At 42.3% G+C, this 22,583-nt stretch overlaps 1 protein-coding gene across 1 annotated transcript in view; it reads left to right on the forward strand.

The window, feature by feature from the left end:
- Positions 1–327: 327 nt before the first annotated feature.
- The window catches only part of FAM91A1 (family with sequence similarity 91 member A1), a 50,246-nt gene continuing 27,990 nt past the window's right edge, over positions 328–22,583 (forward strand). Inside the window, exons 1-11 of the mRNA XM_039524600.1 lie at positions 328–399; positions 6,291–6,375; positions 7,648–7,799; positions 8,930–8,987; positions 11,364–11,431; positions 13,143–13,256; positions 14,422–14,512; positions 19,036–19,098; positions 20,836–20,942; positions 22,104–22,142; positions 22,293–22,405. Coding sequence (XP_039380534.1) covers positions 328–399; positions 6,291–6,375; positions 7,648–7,799; positions 8,930–8,987; positions 11,364–11,431; positions 13,143–13,256; positions 14,422–14,512; positions 19,036–19,098; positions 20,836–20,942; positions 22,104–22,142; positions 22,293–22,405 — 962 coding nt within the window. The remainder of the gene's footprint in view (positions 400–6,290; positions 6,376–7,647; positions 7,800–8,929; positions 8,988–11,363; positions 11,432–13,142; positions 13,257–14,421; positions 14,513–19,035; positions 19,099–20,835; positions 20,943–22,103; positions 22,143–22,292; positions 22,406–22,583) is intronic.

The following is a 22,583-nucleotide window of genomic DNA, read 5'->3' on the forward strand; positions in this document are numbered from 1 at the left end:
GGAAACGCCCCCCGTCTGCGTCACGCACTGCGTGCGCATCCGCAGCCCCTCCCCCCTAAAGGGCCAGTCCCGCCTTTCCCACTGTGCACGAGCCCGGTGAGGCAGCCGGGGGCCCGTGGAACTGTCGGAGCGTTCAAGCCCAGGTGCCGGAAGTGACGTAGGGGCCGGGCGGCGCTTCCGGGGGGCGTAACGCGGAAGTGGATTGGGGTGGGGGGAGCGAGGCGGCGGTAGAGGCTGCGCGGAGGGAGGGAGGAGCCCGTGCTGCAGCGCCCCCCTGCGTTGGGGCTGTGAGGAGCGGGTGGTCGTGGCCCGTCCCGGCCCCTCGCCATGAACATAGACGTGGAGTTCCACATCCGCCACAACTACCCCTGGGCCCGCCTGCCTGCCAGCGTCCGACAGGTACCGGCATGGCGGGGGAGGGGCACCGGGCCAGTACCCACCCCCTCCCGCCAGCGCCCCACGGGCCGGGGGAGGGGCGGCTGGGTGGGTACCAACCCCCCTCTTGCCAGGGGTGGGCAGGGCAGCAGGGCCGGTACCAGCGCCCCTCCCGCCGGCGTTAGACAAGTACCGGTACTCGTCTGGGCTGGTACCGTCAGCGTCTGACCGACACCGGGCTGGGGGGAGGGGTGGCTGTACCAAAGCCCCTCCCCCAGCATCAGCCCGTGACCGGACACCAGCCTCCCTGTGCCCACAGTGTTGGACAGGTGCCATGGACAGCGCTGATCCCTCCCCTGCCAGTGCTACACAGCGACTGGCACGGCGGGGATTGTCAGCCACCCGCTGGGCTGCCGGTGTCAGCTAGAGACGGGAGAGGTGAAAGCATCGTCCTGCCTCCCGGTGCCAGGCGGGGCTTCTGGGGCAACACCGTTCCCTTCTCTGGGGTCTCCTCTGCCCCTTCCAGTGACTCTCTCATTCCCATTATCAGGCCCTCGCTACACCTGCAACTGGGGGGCTTACCGACCTCCGTGCTCCACCTATCTTCATCTTCCCCATGAAGGGGGCGCCTTGTGCCACAATCACCTTCTTTTGCCCCTTCATCTCTCTTATTGGTATCTGTCTTTTGTCGCCTGTGCCATCTTACAGAATCAACACATCCTCTCTTCTTCATCACCTCCAGCAGGAGCCTTTATCACCTCTTATCACCCTCAGGTCCTTGGCAAAGGGTAATTGGGGTCCCCACCCTTCTAGGACTACGGGTCTCATCTGCCTCCTGTCTTGACACTGGGGAGTTGGGATTTATCAGACAGACTCCAGAGCGTCATGGGGAAAAAACTGCTATTTAAGCATGTGATCTTAGTGCTGTAAGTGTCCTGTGTGCTTCTAAAACATTTCAGCTTTCAGTAAGTGAACAGAGAGAGACTGGTCCCCATCCCATGTGGTGCTTGATCACTAGGTGCTCCTGGAAACAATCATAACATGGAAGTGAGGTTCATAGTGAAGCTTTAAATGACTAGGGATTATTTTCTGGGGATGTTCCGATCCAGGGGAGGACTCCCCAGTAAACACAGTAGTGCTTACACTAAAGCAGGAGAGGTTTCAAGAATTAAGGATTATGCTGCTCTAGTTTTCAGCAATAAGGTAAATGTCACAATAAGCGTTAATGAAAATGGAAACCCCATGAAATTTTGATGAGTGCCACGTTCAATGGGCTTCTGACAGCCCAAGTGATACATTCTTTAAAGTCAAGAAGGAAAGTCTTTTTTCATCTTAGGAATCGTATGCTACTTCAAAGCAGAAACTGAAAAAAAAAATTCCTTCCCTTACACAGGAGAAAGGGAGAAAAGGTGTTGGAAGAAAGATGGACATTGACTGTAGATCCTGGTATATGAATTATTGAGCTCTTTAGTGATACTTCAAGAGTTAGGGCAGGTCTACACTATGGGGGAAAATTGATATAAGATACGCAACTTCAGCTACGTGAATAACGTAGCTGAAGTCTAAGTATCTGATATCGAATTACTTACCGTCCTCACGGCGCGGGATCGACGTCCGCGGCTCCCCATGTCGACTCCCCTACCGCCGTTCACATTGGTGGAGTTACGGAGTCGACATGAGCGCGTTTGGGGATCGATATATCGCGTCTAGATGAGACACGATATATCGATCCCCGAGAAATCGATTGCTACCCGCCGATACGGCGGGTAGTGAAGACGTACCCTTAGTTTGTAGCAGGAACATAAGTGATTTTATTTCTCTTTGCCTGTAAGCCTGAAAATGCACTGCTAATGCTTATGTAAATCAGCCTAAAATAGTTAATTTAAGTCTTGCTACTAGATAAAACATCTGTTAAATGTAACTCCTACAATGCTTTCCGAAGAACGCTTTAAAAAAAAGGAAGTTTGAGTAAAAGTATCTTTTCCTGTTAGTGAGAGTGGCAGTAGTTACACATTCTCTTCTATCTGGACATCTAACAGGATGTGGAAACTGTCTGCAACATCATCCATTTCTTTTCCAGCAGCTGATGCTTTGAAGCTGAGTGTGAATTTGCTTGCTTTAAGGTTGGATCTGTGCACACTGTGCAATTATATGTTACATTTTATCTAAGGATTTTAAAGCATTATATAAGACAAAACCAACGAGGATTCTGGTGGCACCAAAGTGGGTTTTTTACCCATGAAAGCTTGTGCCCAAATAAATCTTTTAGTTTTTAAGGTGCCACTGGACTCCTCATTGTTTTTGTGGATACATACTAACATGGCTAACCCTCTGATATAAGACTTAAGACTCTAAGTGCCACAGCAAGGTATTACCTGATAATGAAATTTCACTGCTGCACAGCTAAACTGTAGAAGAAAAATAATTGAAGGGTCTCTAGGGCAAACATGTTTAATGCTTGGCCTCAAGTAGTTGAAACAAATGTATTTTTGAAACGACAGTTTATACCGTATTATATCCTCTCTTGAAATGGTTACTTACTGTTGGACTCCACAAAATATTCAGTGAATGAATATTTGAAAGTCAAATTGATTTGAAATTAACGTTTCTGCGGCAACACCAGATAAAATTTCTGGTGCCACACATATTGAGACGTGTGTGATATTAGTATCAGGTATTTATTCTGTTCATGCATTAAAATTGTTTGATTAGCTCAGTCAGTTCATGATAATAGCCTTTGAAGACTAGTAAATATACTGTCCCGCAGAAGTAGTGACTGGCCATTATTCTTTCCTTTGAGCGTCAAGTTGTTATACTTAAGACTGTTCCTCAGATTGTCAATTCTGTTATTAAGGATTATGTAGTTCAGTCTTCAGCAAGACCAGTTATACAACTATAGTGGATGAAGAGTTAACTCTTACTCTTACAGAAAATGGGCTTGAACTGAATAACTTTTCCTAAAATGTAATGTCTGTTCACCTTCTGTAACAGTAGTAAAAGCCTCAAATCATTTTTACCTGTTTTATTTTTTTCTTTTATAAAACTTTTTCTTCTAGTAAAATTATAGATAAAATATCTGAAAATATGCTCACAACAATGTTTTCGTTGTGTGCAGTATTTGGAAGGCAACAATACATCAGTTTAAACTTGGGTCACTTTTGGAAAATTATGTTCAATCATAAGGGATAGAAACGTGGGTCCTGTTTTTTGCAATTGTGTGTGTATGTACATATACCTGTTGCCCATGCAGTGTCCCATTAAAGTCTTTGGTGTGCCAGACATATAGATTGGATTGCAAGATTGGGACCTTCCTTCCTTCATTAAACAAATTAAGCCTTAATTTTTATTTTTTAATTAATTGGTGCTTTTGTCCTCCAGGCTTGTTAGGAAAAGCTTCTTGTTCACTAATGGCTGGTTGATTCCCACCCCCCCCCCCCCATGCCCAGACTAGAGTCCATATGAGATTTACTTCTGACATCGGAGTTATTCAAGGAGCCCTATAATGCAGTCTGTAGCTCTTCTCCTTATTAAGTGCTTGCTTCTGCTCAGAGTTGCATTGGTTTAACTTAAGATGTGATTTTTAAAAAATTTCTAAAAATTTTCTTTAAAATCCAGTTTGCGGAGGGTTTTGGGGACACTTATTTTGATTTCACTTAAACCTGTTTCTAATAGCAGATGTAGGCTAAATCAAAACAAGCCACTGTGATAGGGCCACTCACCTCACGTGAGCGCCTCCTATCAGGTGTGCGTGTGCCTGCTCTCTCTCTGAGCTCTTGCGGTGTTCTCTATCGGCAGCATCACTTTTCAGGGGGGTTTTCAGTGGCTCAACCCTCCGGCAGAGTCTCATACAGTCCATGTGTGAAACAAAATAGACTTCTTGTGACATAAACAGTCCAGTGGGGCCTATCACAGTACCCTTGTTCGTCTTCTGCAGGCCTCCCTGGGCTCAAACCTTCATCAGTCCAAAAAGGCCTATCCCAGTACCATGGTTGGTGTCCACAGCCACTCCAGGGCTAGATCTCAAATAGTTTCTTCTCTGGAATGGGGCAGTGCCCCCAGGCTTCCTCCCTGGAGACTCTTCATTCTGTAGCGAGCCTCTACCGACCCTAGCTCTCCAGCTGAGTTGCTTTTTCAGTTCAATTCATCCCCCATCTGAGGTATTAAAGTTCAATACATACTGATCCCTTTCGCGTCTTCAGCCCCTTCCCAGGGCTTATGTAAACTCCCTTCTCAAGGCACTTAGTCACTTCCCCTCTGGCTGGTGCTGGGGGACCTGGGCCCACCCACTACACCAGGTCCCAACCCAGGGACCCTGCGAATAGCAGCCACCTGCTGCATCCCTTTAACCTGTTGCTGCTACTGTTCCGTGGGCCACTTCCCCATTGTCCCAGCATGTTCAGCTTCACCCTTACCTTGGGCTGAAGTCTTGCTTGAGTCTCAGCAGCCAGACAGGAGCATCTTCCTTGCTCCCCCAGTCCCTTCCGGCAACTGCTCTGTCCAGGTCCTGGAACAGCTGCAACGAGCCGGGAGCACCATCCATGCTCTTCTGACTCCAGCCAGCAACTGAATCTACTTAGGCTCAGCAGCTCCTTTCATATGAGGTTGCTAGGCTCTGGTTCCTTCCCTGCAGCCTCTCTGTTCTAATTGACTGCTTCTCAGGTAGTCCTTCTCTCAGCCTCATGGAGGACTCACCTCTTCTTTTTGGGGCAGGGTGTGGTAGAACTGTGAGGCCTCCAGTAGTGGGCCTTTGGGTTTAGTACACCTCATCACAGCCATTCTTAAATTCTAGTGTCTACACTAGACTTTGCACTGGTTTAACTAAGGGCTTGTCTAAACACACAAGTTTTGCACCAGTTTAACTAAAGTTGTGATGTTGAACCAGCTGAGTTAAACTGGTGTAATTTTGGCCATGTCTTTACTAAGGAAAAAAGACATTGGCTAATTTGTTAAAATCCTAATGTAGACAAGGCAAACTGTAGTTTTAATATGTATTAGTTGGTCAAAGTGAAGCCTAAGGGGAAGCCAAGGGTACACTTTAACCAGCTAGCACATGTTAAAACTACAGCCTGGTCTATACTAGGCTTTTTACATATTAGCAAACATAAGTGGAAAAACATACACCTCTTTTCTGAGTGTAAACCTTAATGTGGTCATTCTTACATTCAGGTTTAAACCAGGCTTACAAACTACGTCTGTACCCAAAGTTGCATTAGTTTAACTAAATCAGTTTGATATCACACTTTAGTAAACTCTATGCGACTTTGTGTAGATATGGCCTAAGAAGTTGATCCTGCAAGGTGCTGACCACCCTTCACTCAAGCGCTCAGCGCTTTATGAGATGCTTGACACTTTGCATGATTGGGTCCTAATGAGTAGATGTAGCCCATACAGAGTTATTTTCAGGATTTCATTTTTTTCTCGTGATCAGTATAGTGGTGTAAGAACACTTAAGCTTGTCTGCATTTAAAACTTATGTTAGCATATAGCTATTTTGGTCAGGGATGTGAAAAAAAACACATCCCTGACTGACTTAGCTATGCCAGCAAAACTCTGAGTGTAGATGCAGCTATGCTTTTGTTTGGGGAGGTAATGTTCTTACACCAACAGAAAGTTTTTCTGCCAGTGTATGCTGGTTTGCAGTGGGGGCTATGCCAGCATAGGTTCTGTAGTGTAGACATAGCCTTAGAAAAGTATGGTTCAAAGGTACCCTGCATTAATTCAGGTAGTAGAATATACCTGTCTGTGGTACAAGTCACACTGATTTAATTAATCTTGACCTCCTATTACTACTATGATAGATTAGGATAATTCAGTAGATGTAGTTAGAATATACCTGTCTGTGGTACAAGTCACACTGATTTAATTAAAAGGACTATACAATTCAACTACAATAACATTTATATTTTGTTTCATAGGGTCTTGGAAACTCTCAGAGGGAGTATGAAAAGCAGGTTGTACTCTATAGTATCCGCAATCAGCTACGATACCGAAATAACTTAGGTGAGTGTGGAAGACTGATAACTTCAGTTTGATAACTGACTCTACTTATAAAGCCTGCATTTGAGTGTACTGTGATCTTTAATAGCTTACAAAAGTATGTCACTGGAATTACTACAGACCTGTCAGAACCAACTCAATCCTCCAAATTTCCACCAAAAAAGACCCCAGCAAAACACCCTTTTAATGCTAGAATCCCAAAAGTAAATTAACTTTGAAATCCACTTAATTGCAGTGGCTTTTTTGTGGAATGCACCCTTCAGACCCTGCAGGTTTCCAAGTGAAGCTTACTGATAGCAGACTTAGTCTCCTGTGTGCCATGTGAGCCTTTCAAACAAGGTTAGGGCTTGTTAATGGAGGACTTAACTAATTTACAGCCATGAAGTCAAAGGAAGTGTCCCTCTAGAAGGAGCCCAGACAGGTACAAAGAATGAGACCTGGGGTCCAAGCTGTTTGAGATAGAATTCTCATTGGATTCACACTGGTTGTATTCACTTTCTCTTCTGCATTGGACAGAGCTCTCACTGCTTGAAAAGGAGGTTTGCTGGTAACTTCAGGCGTTCTAAATCATGAACATGAGCGTATATTTCATTCTCCTTTCGTGTCTGTTTATGCCAGAATGGCATGTCTCATTTAGAAATGAGATGCATAATAAACCAAACAATAAGATTATTCTATCATTGCTGACAATGCAGGATTGCGCCGTACAATATATTCTTCAGTGCTATGTTCTAGTTAGCTTTAAATTACTCTCATTGAGTTTTCACTACACCTCTACCTCGATATAACGCGACCCGATATAACATGAATTCAGATATAACGCGGTAAAGCACCGCTCCGGGGGGAGGAGGGGGGGGGGCGGCGGAGTTGTGCACTCTGGTGGATCAAAGCAAATTCAATATAACGGGGTTTCACCTATAATACGGTAAGATTTTTTGGCTCCCAAGGACAGCGTTATATCGAGGTAGAGGTGTATTTCCTTGGGAGATTATTCAGTAGCTTAATAGCTAATCTTATCATGAGTAATCTTTCTGATTTCCAACCTGATCTTGAGAGGCTCTGAGAACCTGCATCTCCTATAGAAGTTAATAGCAGAAGTTGGTGTTCAACATCTTTGGATCAGCTCACCCTTTTTTTTCTTAAGTCAATTTCATACCATTTTACTACTAACCTTTTTTGCGTGTTGCCATGCAGTTTAAATGTAAAAATATAATCTCTGCACCATTTTGAGAGAGCAGTGTAACAGAATATTAGCCTGACCTTTTTTCCCCCCAGTTAAGCATGTCAAGAAAGAAGAACGAAAATACTATGAGGAACTGTTAAAATACAGTAGAGATCATCTCATGCTGTACCCTTACCATTTGTCTGACATCATGGTAAAAGGCCTGAGGATAACACCATTTTCGTATTACACAGGAATAATGGAGGTGAGTTTGGGAACAGAATTAAAACAAAACATGTCATGCTCTGTACTTCTAGAAGTGCTTTTTGTAGCATTGTAATGTCTGCCAGCCAGTCAAATGACTTATTGTTTGCTCTTGGAGAGACTGCTGCTGCTAATGAGCAGCATAAAGAAAAGCTTCTTCAGAATTGTGCTGATAATCACAACTCGGCCTACCCACAAATGCCTCTCTGCAGAGCTAGGAATTGGCAACAGCAGTTGGATGGGAAATGGTTTTCCAGTCCTGAAACAATTGAAAACTCAGAATTTTTTGCAAACCAAAAATCCCAAAAATTTCAGATTCAATCAAAACATTTTATTTCAATTATGACCTTTTAAACTTTTTTTTACTACAGATTAACTTGCATTTCAAAACAGTCATGCTGACCTGAAAAAAATGGAACTTTTTCATTCTGAAAATGTCAAAACAGTCCATTTTGACAACTTTGAAACATCTAAAAAAATGTTCAGAATGAGAAATTTGTCATAACTGTCTCTTTTACAGTTTTGGTAAATTGGCATTTTTCACCAAAAAGTGCCCAACCAGCTCTGCTGGTAACTTTCTGTCATTTCTCTTGGGTACAGTACATGTAATATTTTGTCATCTTGAGTAAAAGATGCATACAGTTTAATATAGAGTAAATTGATAATTGTTACTGTGATTACTATTAGATACTCTCATTAGTGCCTTTTTCTTCCTCTGTTTGGATGAACATCTCCAGTTTTACTACAGACTTTAATGGAAAGTTAGACCCTTAGTAATTTGCTTGTCAGGCTTTCTGGGTTTTTTACAATATAACTTTAAGGGATCTGATCATCATTAATAGTAAGCATATAATTTTTGGTACAGTTCTTGCATCACGTTTACACGTTTACAGTAAGCCAGATCTCTCAGAAGTGCTAACTGATTTTAGCAGGCTAGATTTTCTTTGTCAAATTATCTTCAATTTGAGGGGTAGATTTTTATATAGAAAATGTACGCATTATTTTAGGTTTTAAATGCTTATTGATATCAAAGAAATGCCCCTTTCTCAAATAGTGGACTACATTGGTCCAAAAATGTGTTTCTTGCTACAAATTAAGCTTTTTTTCATTTCTGTGTGTTGCTTTTTAAAGGATATAATGAACAGTGAAAAAAGCTATGATTCATTGCCTAACTTTACTGCTGCTGACTGTAAGTATTATCTGGCTGCATTCTTCTGTTTAGCGAGGTAGATAAATTCAGCTTCTGAAAACAGGTTGAAGGCTTCAGTTGCATCACAGCTTCTTTTTAAAGGTGTAGAACCTGTAAGTAGTAGTTTTGAAGTAGTGGTGTGTCTTCATGTAGAGTTATCCTGTGCGGTGTCTTAATTGGTACTGCATTCTTGCATTAATAGGACTTCTGGGGACATAATCCATGGTTCTTTGTGCTGCAGTCGTCTGGGCTGCTCTGTGATTTTTCCCAGTGAATTGTGGGAGAACTTGTCCTTCTTTTGGGCACATGGGGTGTGAGAATTGTAGGAAGGAACTGCAGGAGTATCAGCACCCAAGTTAGCTTGTATCCTCACCATAGGCACCGACTTCCCCTCTGCCCAGTGGGTGCTTGACCCCCCTGGCCCCGCCCTTCACCACCTCTTCCAGCCCCTGCACCATCCTCGCCCCACCCCCACTCCACCCCTTTCCCAAAGTCCCCACCTCATCCCACCTTTTCCCACCCAGCCACGCCCCCTTCTCACCCCAATTCCACCACCTTCCCCCAAATCCCCATCCCTGCCCTGCCTCTTCTCCACCTCCTCCCTGAGTGTGACCCCTTCCCGCTCCTCTCCCTCCTGGAAAGTCCTAAGCGCCACCAAACAGCTGTTACTTGGTTGGCGGGGGGGGAAGTGCTGGGAGGGAGGGGGAGGAGCGGGGACGTGGTGTGCTCGGGGTTGGGGGAGAAGGAGGCGAGAAGCGGGGAGCTTGGCTGCCGGTGGGAGTGGAGCACCCGCTAATTTTTCCCTGTGGGTGCCTATGATCCTCACTGTAAAGTCAGCCCAAGTGAAAGCAGAGCCCAAGCTCTAACCCATACTGCTAGTCTTGCCAGTTAGCCTGGGTTGAAAGCACTAAACTCAGGTGAGAGGTTTTGTGTGTGGATGAGAGAAGGGCTAAGGGCAACACCTGAGTAAGCATCAGACTTAACTCTGCAGTGAACACATACCCTAAGGGTCACATTTTTAGGGAAGGGGAGTGAAATGAAGGGTGATCCTTGGTAGACTAAGGAAAGCCCTGGTGAACAAGACAATTGATGTGTTTTGGGTGCTAAAATCTAACTTGAGAAATTTCCCTACTAGTTTCCTTTGCCTTCTTCCCTGTGGTACCTCTATACGTTTCCTCTGTGGGTGGGTGGAGGGGGGAGAGTTCACAATTCGATAACACAGTAATAATGGGTGACTTCAACTATCTCATTAACTGCACATATGTCACATAGGGAGATAGTTGAGAGAAGCCGTTTTTCAGCGCTACTGAATTGCTTGGAGTTCAAAAACAGAAGTGACTCCTGATTAGTCTCAAACCAAAAACTGTGTATTACTTGAGAAACAATTGTAGTTCAGCCACTAAGTGACTAATATGTGATAAAGTTAAACTTCTTCATTGGAGTTTTGTAACAAAAGCTAGCACGGAGACACTAAACTTTAGAAAGACGGATTTAAGAAAAGTGAGAGACCATGGAGGTTACTTAAATATAAACATATTGTATTTGAGGTCCAAAAGGTGTATAGTGTGCATATACCTAAATAAAGAAAAATACCAAATATGGTTAAATTGTAAGGCACAAGAAACTATTTGGGTCCATTGGATATCCATTTAAAAAAATCCTAACTGGAAAGCCAGCCCTAGCAAAGCCAGTAAATGAGAACATAATTATGGCAGGTAAAATATAAGATGGCAATTTTGAGGCCTGAGAGAATTTCAAAATCAAATCCAGCCTATATATGCACTTTAGATAAACAAGGGGAGAATGGAGATGCACACTTGTATGTAGCAAGAGCAGAACATTGACTGGGGCACACCATGTAGCTGCTGAAATTAAAATATATTTCAAGAAGTATTTACAGAGCATAACGTGTTTGAAAAAGCAAAATTTTTCAGGAAGTAAATTCTTCTTGGAATTATTTTTAATTTTTATGTGTTAAATTTTTGTCCTCCTCTGGGACAGGGGAACCCACACTTGAGAGTTAGGGCACTATTTTGTGGTTGTGACACGCTTCAGGAAACCCTGTCCTGTGTGTGGGGAGTGTGCCCGCCTCGTTTAGGGGAAAAAAGGGGGGAGGGGGACATACATATCTTACCTGTATGTGCCTCCCAGCCTGAGTCCATACGCTTGCCCTTAGCAGGGCAGTACGGCCTAGTGGCTGGAGTCCATAAATTCGCCCTTGTCACTGGGCAGTAAGGCCGAGGGGCCAGTGTCCATCAATCCTCCCCTTTTCACAGAGCAGTAAGGCCCAGTGGCCCAAGTCAATAACTTTGCCCCTTTTTGCAGAGCAGTTAAGAATAGACTTTTCCTAAGGAAAATCAAACATTTACTTTTCAGGTCTACGGCTTCTTGGTATAGGAAGAAACCAGTACATTGATCTAATGAACCAGTGTAGGTCATCAAAAGTAAGTTTTGTTTTTAATTTTCTTTCCATCTATTCTAAGTGTCGGTCCTGGCTCCATTTTGACAAAACTGTTCTAGATGGGGATAGGATGCCATATGCTTTGTTAGTAAAATTATGATTAATCAAACAGTACTACACTAATATATGTATGTTTCTTCAAAGCTATTAAAATATCTTAGTTAACTGTGGTAAAAAGCAAAAAAAAAAAATTAGAAAAAATTAAAATTTCTCCAGCTTTGTGTTATCTTATTACTACTTATTCAGTGCTACATTTTGTCTAAGGCAGTGGTTCTCAAAGCCGGTCCTCTGCTTGTTCAGGGAAAGCCCCTGCAGGCCGGGTCAGTTTGTTTACCTCCCGCGTCCACAGGTTCCGCCAATCGCAGCTCCCACTGGCCGTGGTTCGCTGCTCCAGGACAATGGGGGCTGCGGGAAGGGCGGCCAGCACATACCTCACCCGCGCCGCTTCCCACAGCTCCCATTGGCCGGGAGCGGCGAACCGTGGCCAGTGGGAGCCGCGATTGGCCAAACCTGCGGATGTGGCAGGTAAACAAACCGTCCCAGCCCGCCAGGGGCTTTCCCTGACCAGCTTTGAGAACCACTGGTCTAAGGCCATCTCTAGACAAAGACAAGGGGCTAAATTCTCCTTTGACTAGTATAAATCTGAAGTAATTCCATTGGTGTTGGTGGAGTTATTCCATATTTATACTGGTATAATTGAGGGCAGTATTTGCTCTGGTGTATGCCTCCAAAAGCTTATAATCAGAGTAGTTAATGTAAATTCTATTTAGTTTGTATACTGCTCATGTTGTTTGAGGATGCAGTGTTGGGTCTGATCATGCAGCCCTTTTTTTGTGTATGATCAGTTTCATTGACGACATCGAGATTAATCTCATTATTGATGTCTGCATGATCTGGCCCTTTTACAAGTTCAGTTTACAACAATAATTTCCTTTTTAAGAATGTAGTAAGTAATTCATAAGTGCTCTGTCTTCAGTTACAGCATTGCGCCTTTGGCCAAAGGATTGTGTATCCAAGTTAAAAGAGATTTAGTGTAGGCTAAGGGAAACAAAAAGGATAGGGGCCTGCTTTATAGAATGTGAGAAGAGTAATCTTAACCATATCAATACAACAGTACCCTCTAGCGGTTCTTTCATGAACTGAAGTTTATAGTAGCTCGTAGCATGATGCTCACCTGGAACACAGTGTAATTGCTTGTCGATAGAAATAAACAGAATACGTGTTCTTACAATACATTGCTTATTAATTTTGTAACAAATTCTGCCTACAAAAGCACTCCATTTGATATGTTGTATGCTATCCTGTATCTTCAGGCTCTGCTTTTTTGCTAATAAAATGCTAGTGTGCTTTTAATAGTTCAGGCCTGGACTTCATGCTCACAGACTTGAGTACACAAATGGATTGTTTTCATTTTCCCATTTTTATTTGGTTTGGGGTGGAGAGAGAGTATTTTTTTTTTAAGCAGGTCCATATCCCTGTGTGCTATATACATGTGCATTCAGTGACCTTAGGGGATTAGGAATAAAAACCATCAGCTTTCCCATATCCCAAGGTATCCTGCAGTGTTTGTTTAATGCCTGAGTATGAAGTACTTGGAGCGTAAGCATTTACAAGTAGCTGTTTTTATGGTGTAAAGGAAACTGGTAACATTAACATTTAATATGTTAAATCTCAAATGGACTGTACCACTGCAGAAATTTTTCAGAAGGAAAACTGCTCGTGATCTGCTACCAGTAAAGCCAGTGGAGATTGCTGTAGAGGCCTGGTGGGTGGTGCAGGCTGGCTACATCACAGAGGATGACATAAAGGTATTGTGTGTGTTTAACCAAATTTTGACACTGCTAATTACTGAAAAAATGGGGGAAAATTACAAATCTGTACTGTTTAGCTCTTAAGGTAGTAGAACAGGAATCGGCAACCTTTGGCGCACAGCTTGCCAGGGAAAGCCCCTGGTGAGCCGGGCCGGTTTGTTTACCTGCAGCATCCACAGGTTCGTCCGACCGCAGCTCTCACTGGCCAAAGTTCGCCGTCCCAGGCCAATGGCGGCAGTGGGTAGGGTGGCCAGCATATCCCTCGGCCTGTGCCGCTTCCCGTAGCCTCCATTGGCCAGGAGGGTGAACTGTGGCCTGTGGGAGCTGCGATCGGCTGAACCTGCGGATGCTGCAGGTAAACAAACTGGCCTGGGCTGCGTGACAAAGATTGTCGATCCCTGTAGTAGAATCTCTTATGGAAATAGTGATAAGGTGGTGGTTGTGGGGTTTTTTTTGTTTTTTTTTTTTAAATTGGTATACTTGCTCTTTTTTCCTGTGAATTCTGACTTCTGGGTTATATGGTATTAGGAAACTTATTTCAGCATGACTGCGAAATACATTTTTCCCTGAAGGAATATCCATGAGTTGTATGATGCATATGTCTTAAGAAACAACTATATTATGTTGCTGGTCTCATTTAGATTGTCAGTTGTTCAAAGCAGAAATTGAGTGTTTGGATGGAATCTAGTACGTTTTAGATACAGTTTATTTGTAGTCCAAAATCCCATAACTATAAATTGATTTAAATAGAGGTGTTGTATTTAGATCTGAAACTTAACCTATTTTAGAACTGTTATAGTTAAATAAGTTGTATTGAAAATACACAACCCTACTTAAAAGTTGAGCACTGTAACATCAGTGAATTTTGAAAACTCTATTTTAATCTGAACTTCACTAGCTAAATATTCAGCAAGCAGTAAACTACATACAGCTTCCAGAGGTGTGCGTAATCTTGTGATGAGGTTACTTCTGCAGAGATAAGAGTAACAAACTAGACAACTATGGCAAGCTTAAATCTGTGGTTCATATACTGACTTCCTTGTGTAAAGATACCTTTATTAGTTTTCACTGTCTTAAAACTGAAAACTTTTCATTCTGAATGATTGTAGGTAAAATGCGTAGACAGATCTTACTAGAAATTAACATGTTTTCTTTTACATAGATTTGTACTACATCTGAGAAATCTGTTATTGATAAGATAATTGATTCAGGTCCTCAGCTTGCTGGATCACTAGACTACAATATAGTTCACAGTAAGTGTCTAACAAATGTGGCATTTCTGTCTACTGTAGAATTTATTGAGGAAAAATTTGAGGACCAGTATTTCAGACTAGGGGTATGTCTACACTACGAAATTAAATAGATTTTATACAGTCGATTGTGTATGTCCCCACTAAGTGCATTAAGTCGATGGAGAGCATCCTCACTACAGTGACTAGCATCGACTTACGGAGCGGTGCATAGTGGGTAGCTATCCCACAGTTCCTGCAGTCTCCGCCGCCCATTGGAATTCTGGGTTAAGCTCCCAATGCCTGATGGGGCAAAAAACATTGTTGCGGGTGGTTTTGGGTACATGTTGTCGGTTGTCCCTCCCTCTGTGAAAGCAACAGCTGTCAATCATTTCGCGCCTTTTTTCCTGGGTTACCCATGCAGACGCCATACCACGGCAAACATGGAGCCCACTCAGCTTACTGTCACACACTTTAAAAGCTCGCTGACTCTGTTTGCTGACTAGGTCAGACCTCAGCGCAACCAGCATTCCCATTGTTATTGCTGCTTGCTGTGTGCTCCATAATATCTGTGAGAGTAATAGGGAGACATTTATGGCAGGGTGGGAGATTGAGGCAAATCGCCTGGTGTCCAATTTTGAGCAGCCAGACACCAGGGCGATTAGAAGAGCACAGCAAGGCATGCTGCGCATCAGAGAGGCTTTGAAAACCAGTTTCATGACAGGCCAGGCTACAGTGTGACAGTTGTGTGTGTTTCTCGTTGATGCAAACCCGCTCCCTTTGTTGATTTTAATTCCCTGTAAGCCGGGGTAGGCAACCTATGGCACGCGTGCCGAAGGCAACATGCAAGCTGATTTTCAGTGCCACTCACACTGTCCAGGTCCGGGCGACTGGTCAGGGGTGCTCTGCATTTTAATTTAATTTTAACTGAAGCTTCTTAAACATTTTAAAAACCTTATTTACTTTACATACAACAATAGTTCTGTTACATATTATAGACAGAAAAAGAGACCTCCTAAAATGTTAAAATGTATTACTGGCACGCGAAACCTTAAATTAGCATGAATAAATGAAGACTCGGCACACCACTTCTGAAAGGTTGCCGACCCCTGCTGTAAGCCAACCACTCTCCCTCCTTTGAAATAAAAAAAAATGAGATAACGGACAAGATAGACCGGGTGAGGTGGGGGAGGAGGGAAGGACACAGCCACATGGCTTATTGTAGCCACACTAAAAATCAAACTATTTGAATGACAGCCTTCTGTTGTTTGGGCCATCCTCTGGAGTGGAGTGGCTGGGTGCCTGGAGCCTCCCCCCTGCGTTCTTGGGCTCTTCGTGCTCACTTAATTCCTTCCTGGCCTCTGCCACTGAATGCTTCCATGCATTAAGCTGTGCCCTATCAGTGCAGGAGGACTGCATGAGCTCGGAAAACATGTCATTGTGAGTGTGTTTTTTCACCTTCTAATCTGCGATAACCTCAGGGATGAAGCTGATAGGGGGAGCGTAGAAACATTTTACGTTCTGTGATTCTGGGGGGACTTCATGGTCACCTGTATTGCTGAGTGCTGCTGAGTTTGCCACGCTGACCAAACAGGAAATTAAATTCAAAAGTTCCTGGAGCTTTTCCTGTGTACCTGGCTAGTGCATCGGAGTTCAAAGTGCTGTCCAGAGCGGTCACATTGGAGCACTCTGGGTAGCTCCTGGAGGCCACTACAGTCGATTGGTGTCCGCACTACCCCAAATTTGACCCAGCAAGGTCGATTTTAGCGCTAATCCCCTCGTCGGGGGAGGAGTACAGAAGTCAATTTTAAGAGCCCTTTAAGTCGATGGAATGGGGTTGGTTGTGTGGACACATTCATTTTAAAATCGACCTAATGCGGCTAAATTCGATTTAACCCCGTAGTGTAGACCAGGCCTAGGAACATAGGAGGCTGAAGCATTTAGTACAGATAAGAGTTGAAGGAAAATATTATGGAATAAATCAAAAGTGGAGGAAATCACCTATAAAGTTTCCTAAATAGTATAACACTGATTCTTAGCGGTATATATTTATTTTGGCAGCTGTCACTCTATTTCTACTTGAAATGATACAGTGACTTTCCCACAGAGACATCTAAAAAAAAGTCATACGTATGCAATTTTTAGACATCAAGGTTGTGTTGACCCAAATGAGAGAGACATTGTTTCAATTTGAGAGAGACATTGTTTCAATTTACTATTGTTCGTCAAGTGTATACTATTTGGGGAGGGCAGAGCTTTTAAAATAGTAGTTGATTCTGTTCTGAAGAGCACTATTAGATAGCAAACATGGGACTCTTAAGAATATTATGATCTGGTGAGGACAATCTCTTGTTGATTTCCCAAAGATCTACCACTCTATTGCTGAGAACCTGTGTGTGTGTATGTCTCCATTGTTCTTGTAGAAACAACAATATTTTGAGTCAAGTCATGCCAGCAAAGGAAGCCCAAGCTGACTAACAAACCCTCTTCCCTGGGCTGTCTGTACCCAAATCATTGGTGGCATTCATGCTGCTGATGGGAGACAAGATAGCAAATGAAGCAGATCTGTACTGTATATTCCCCATAAGAAGAGCAGGAAGAAATTAAGTGTTTGCTAAATGGAACAGGACAAAACCTGTAGAAAGAGTGAGGGAGATTAATTTCAAGCTTCTGAGTGGATGTAAGAACAGTAGAGGGTTTAAGAAAAACCAAAAAATATAAAAATGCTTGACAGTGACCCTTCAAGGTATTTAGGGCTAAATGCTGCCTGTACCTGACGAAAGAAAAGGGTGCAAACTCAATGTACAAATAGCAGTGTGCCCAATGTGGGTGTGCAGAGGGATCCTGCCCTGTCTCATGGGTGGAAAAAGCAGATGTGGACCACCAATGGGATGGGCTTTTATGAGGAAAAGGGTTTGGTTGGCCTAAAATCTGTTGTGTATATGCTGCGTATGGCAGCTTATACACAAGTGAGAGCCTGCACCAGCAATGAACATGGCACCTGGAGAAAGGAGTAAAAAGCACGCCACTTATTATGTCAGCTTGCCATGTGTCGTCCTGGCCTATGACAACAGGCTGTCTTGCACTACATGCGCTTAACAGTCTGTCTGGGTATGTGTTGCTACCTGCTCTGTGCAGGCTTGTCAGTGTGTAGTCCATTATATATTGTGTGTATCTTTATTTTTAGAAGGCAATGCAATTCCTAACATAGCCAGGAGTCCAGTCTGAACTCAATTAGTTAAGTCTGTATTACTAAAATATGATGTACAGTTGCAACTCAAATCCCTACTGTGCTAAAACTGTATCTTATCAAGCTTGCTTGCCTGGTTGGCTGTTGACTTGGCAATTTACTTGTGAAAATTTCTACTGTTTCTCATAATATTTTCAGTGCCAAATAGTTAAGAGTAACTCTTGGAGGTGTTAACTTGTGAGGTAGTTAGCCTCAAATATCCTATCCTGGGCTAAATAAAACACTTTGACACAAGAATAAGGAGTTAAATAAAAACACGCACACTTAAAAATTGAGTGCTGATAGTGTCATTTCTGCTATACTGAACAGGGAGTACATAAGCTCTCTGGCCTAAGGTCAGAGATAAACAAAAGGCAATAAATCAGACACCTAATACACTGGGTGATCAAGGGTTGTGCTTTATTTGCTCATGATACAATTCTTAGAGTTAACGGTCGAGGCTGTCAAGTTATGTTGAAATGTACTCTCTGGGTCTTGCCTTTTGAAATCCCTCTCCATAGTTATGTTTATGCTACACAATTAACTGGGTGATTGGCACCAAGATTGAGCACTCAGGTTAGCTTAGTCTTGGTGTGAGGATCCCCACTACAAAGGCATACCTTCATTACTGTGTCCTCACTATTTATTCATGCCCATGTATATTGGGGGCATATGCCATGGCTCTCTGTGCTGAGACACTGTAGGATTGGTTCCCAGTCATTTGTGAGAGAACTTGTCTGTCCTTTAGGTGGGGGTGGATTGTGGGAAGGCACTGGAGTACTATCAGCACTTGAGTGAGTTAAGTCTGCATCTTCACTGTGGGTTCCTGCTCAGTTAAAAGTAGTGCCCAGCCGCTAACCCACACCCCCAGCCAGGAAAACCTGGGTCAGAGGTCTTTCTGTGTGGATGATAGAGGGTAAACACTAAAACTCAAATAAGAGTCCAGATTAACTGTCATATAGATATACCCCAGGTTTCTGCAATAAACCTGGTTACCTCAATTTCTGATCACCCTTCTTTCCATGCCCTGTTACCTTCCTAGTCCCTATCTCTGAAGTAAATATATGCCTGTGGGTCAAATTGTACCTTGTCTTTGTGCTGTGAATAATTTAGGATTCTGCTTCAGCGTCATGTCTAATTAATGTTCTGTTTAGTCTTCTGGTCTAATCATAGCTGTGTAATTGTATATCATTCAGGAGTGTGGGGTGGGAGAGGTTAAAACTTCCTGAATCAATTGGGAGGAAAAAATATAGCGTCCACTAGTATTAGTATTTGGGTAAACAACTTTCTAAAATGACATACCTTTTTATTTTTAAAGGTTTATATAACAAAGGATTTATTTACCTTGATGTACCAATATCTGATGACAGTTGTATAGCAGGTGAGTGTATGTTTTAGCAGTAGTAGCTATGTTTTCTTGAGAAGAGATTCATTCCAGATAACTTAGGTTTCCTTTTTTTGAGTGCTGCTTGTCTTTTTCTATTAAAGTGATCTGGTTAAACATAACACCAAGATGGATGAAAACTCTTCTTGTTTATTCAGTGGCTTTCCAACTTGCTGCTAAAAATTTGTCCTTTATCCTTATGCTAGTATTTATTTATTTTCAACTTATATTTCTATCTGAAGTAATAAAGCTGCTTTTAACATATGTGGAGATGAAGACATTGAAGTATAATTTAAACAATTGTCCTTGTTTCAGTGTATCTGCAGTTAACATGGATACTATAAATGTAGAAACTTAACTATATTAAAGTCTTTTTTCTTTCTGATCAGTTAATATTCATAGTACTGATTGCTTATTCACTTCCATCATTCATGCCTCTGTCACCTCAACGTTTGATTACTGTAATGTGCTGTACTTCAGGACCATGTGGAAACTTGAGCTTCTGCAGAATGTGGCTGTCCACTGGATAAAGGGTTCAGCATGTAGGGAGCAATTACTATTATTTTGAGTGCTCCCAAGATATTTGGGATGGAATTTCAAGGGCAAGGTTTAATTGTGTCTGGTTTAAGTGGTTTGGGACCTGGTTACAGTGGGACCACCTCACACTGCTACAGTTTAGACCTGGCAAGACACTTAAGCTGTAGCTGGGTCCTCAACTCTTTACTTCTCTCCTTTTTCCACCACAGTCCAGACATATTAACCATTCAGAAATGCTACAAAGCTAGTCTCTGTCATAGACCTTTTAAGTAGGCTGGGAGTTTTTACAGGTGGATGGGCTGGTGACTGACTGCAGGATGATTTAGGTGGGGGCTTATGATACAGCTGCGCAGAATGGCTTTAGCTATTGTGGGAGAATATATCATTAGAAAATAGCTGAATGCAAATATTTCATAGAATGATTTTAGATTTTTAACTGTGTTTAAGTTTTGGGAGGTGTGTAAAGTTGGAAAGGCACCAGAGAAACCGAATGAATAAATCTGAACTTCGAGGGAAAATATTGTAAATTACCCCGTAGTCTGAACTAGAATAAAGTTTAGTTTAAAAGCAGCAAAGAGTCCTGTGGCACCTTATAGACTAACAGACGTATTGGAGCATGAGCTTTCGTGAGTGAATACCCACTTCGTCGGATGCATGTAGTGGAAATTTCCAGAGGCAGGTATGAATATGCAAGCAAGAATCAGGCTAGAGATAACGAGGTTAGTTCAATCAGGGAGGATGAAGCCCTCTTCTAGCAGTTGAGGTGTGAACACCAAGGGAGGAGTAACTGCTTTTGTAGTTGGCAAGCCATTCACAGTCTGTGTTTAATCCTGAGCTGATGGTGTCAAATTTGCAGATGAACTGAAGCTCAGCAGTTTCTCTTTGAAGTCTGGTCCTGAAGTTTTGGGTTTTTTTTGCTGCAGGATGGCTACCTTTAAATCTGCTATTGTGTGTCCAGGGAGATTGAAGTGTTCTCCTACAGATTTTTGTATATTGCCATGCCTAATATCTGATTTGTGGCCATTTATCCTTTTACGTAGGGACTGTCCAGTTTGGCCGATGTACATAGCAGAGAGGCATTGCTGGCAAAGTTTAGTTTGGTTATTTAAAAAAAATCTTTCAGCTTTTAAGCAGTCAACATATTCTGAAAACTTAAAGCTTTTAAACCATAGTATTAAAAATAATTCTTCTTTCCAGTGCCTCCACTTGAAGGTTTTGTAATGAACAGACTGCAAGGTGATTACTTTGAAACTCTTCTCTACAAGATATTTGTTTCAATAGATGAACACACTAATGTGGCAGAGGTAAGTAATGCTTAGCTTGTTTTTGCATCAGGAAGGTGAGGGAAACTGGAAGAGCCAGGAAACAGGCTGGTGAAATACTTGAAAGGCAGATAGGGAGAAATGCATTTCCTATTGTCAGTGTCTATGTCCACAGCCATAGGACTGTATGTAGTTTTCCAGAGTCTAGGGATAAGAGTTTTGAAACAATATTCATTGCTTTATGGAATGTACTAGTTGCTTTTGTTTAAAATATTAAAAAGCTCACAATGGTTTTTTCATAAATAGTACTACCTTTCCCCTGGCAAAAAGAGCAGTGCATAGGAACAATATGGGGTGGGAGTTTTAGTGAACAATCCTTGCAAATAGTTAATATTCATAATACTGGTTGCTTATTTACTTTGTTGCCTCTGCTTAGAGGTGCATTTTCGCTTTGGAAAAGTGATTGCAAAAAGGCATTGTGGGGTTCCTGATGGCCAAGCTGACTTCTTCAATCTTTTATAATAAAGATTTTGCAGGCCGAATTATGCCCTTAGTTCAGGGCATATACAACTCCATTTCCTTAAGTGGGTTTGCCCACAGGTAATTTATAGATTAAACCTATGGTTGGAACTTAGTTGATGATGCACAAGAAAAAATAGAATCCAGCTTCCCCCTGTCATAGTTGGATTGATTCTGTTGTGTTAACAGGAGTAAAAAGTATTACATTTTTATCTTTGTCACCAAAGTGAATGGATGGGACAGTGAAAGCCTGGGGAGTAGATTTTGTGAGTAAGTGTCACTTTTACATGGTCCCTTCTCAAAACAATCAGGTTGTAAGAGTAGGCCTGATTCTCCAATGCCCTGTGTACTCATTTACAGTGTATAGTGGGTGTAAAATGCTTAAATAAATTAATTGAAATGATAACATTTTACATCCACTTTGCATGTAGTCTACCCTGATGTAAATGATTGCACAAGGAGTAACACAGTGGAGTATTTGATCCTGAATCTCTTGCTGCTTAAGGAAGGGAGTATTGGACTGAGGTTTCAGCATTTCTTTTTCCTTTCTCTTAACCACTTGTGAAATGACAATAGATTGTACAACTTGAACTAGAAAAGGTGTTCTTGGCTAGTAGCAAATGAGTCCTGGAATCACTTATCAATTATTCTTATTTTGTCTCTTATCTGTTTCCTATTTTTCAGCTTGCAAATGTTCTAGAGATAGACTTATCACTGGTGAAGGTATGTCTGAATAGTTCATCCAAAGCATCTAATTGTCCAAAGTGAAAATCCTGCAATGTTTTACTACATGGCTTCTTAAATAGATACTAAAACTACATTGTGGAACTTAGCAGTTTTTTATTGATCTCTTGTGTGTCTTTGTCTCTTCAGAATGCTGTGTCCATGTATTGTCGATTGGGTTTCGCCCACAAAAAAGGCCAAGTAATGAATCTGGAAAATCTTCATTCATCATGGAGGAACATTCCTTCCATAAATCGACTGAAGTAGGTATCTTGCCATGTTTCTTGAGCTACTTGGAAAGTATAGTTTTGACTACAGAGCTGGGAGGTGGTACATTTTAAATTCTACCCTTGATTCTGGCACTGTGATTCCCTTTGTGGTCCTGGCAATAATTTAATTATTTTCCTTCATTTTCTATATAGCAAATGAGAATAACATATA

The sequence above is a fragment of the Mauremys reevesii genome, linkage group 2, assembly GCF_016161935.1.
Source record: "Mauremys reevesii isolate NIE-2019 linkage group 2, ASM1616193v1, whole genome shotgun sequence".
In the NCBI taxonomy this organism is placed as follows: domain Eukaryota; kingdom Metazoa; phylum Chordata; order Testudines; family Geoemydidae; genus Mauremys; species Mauremys reevesii.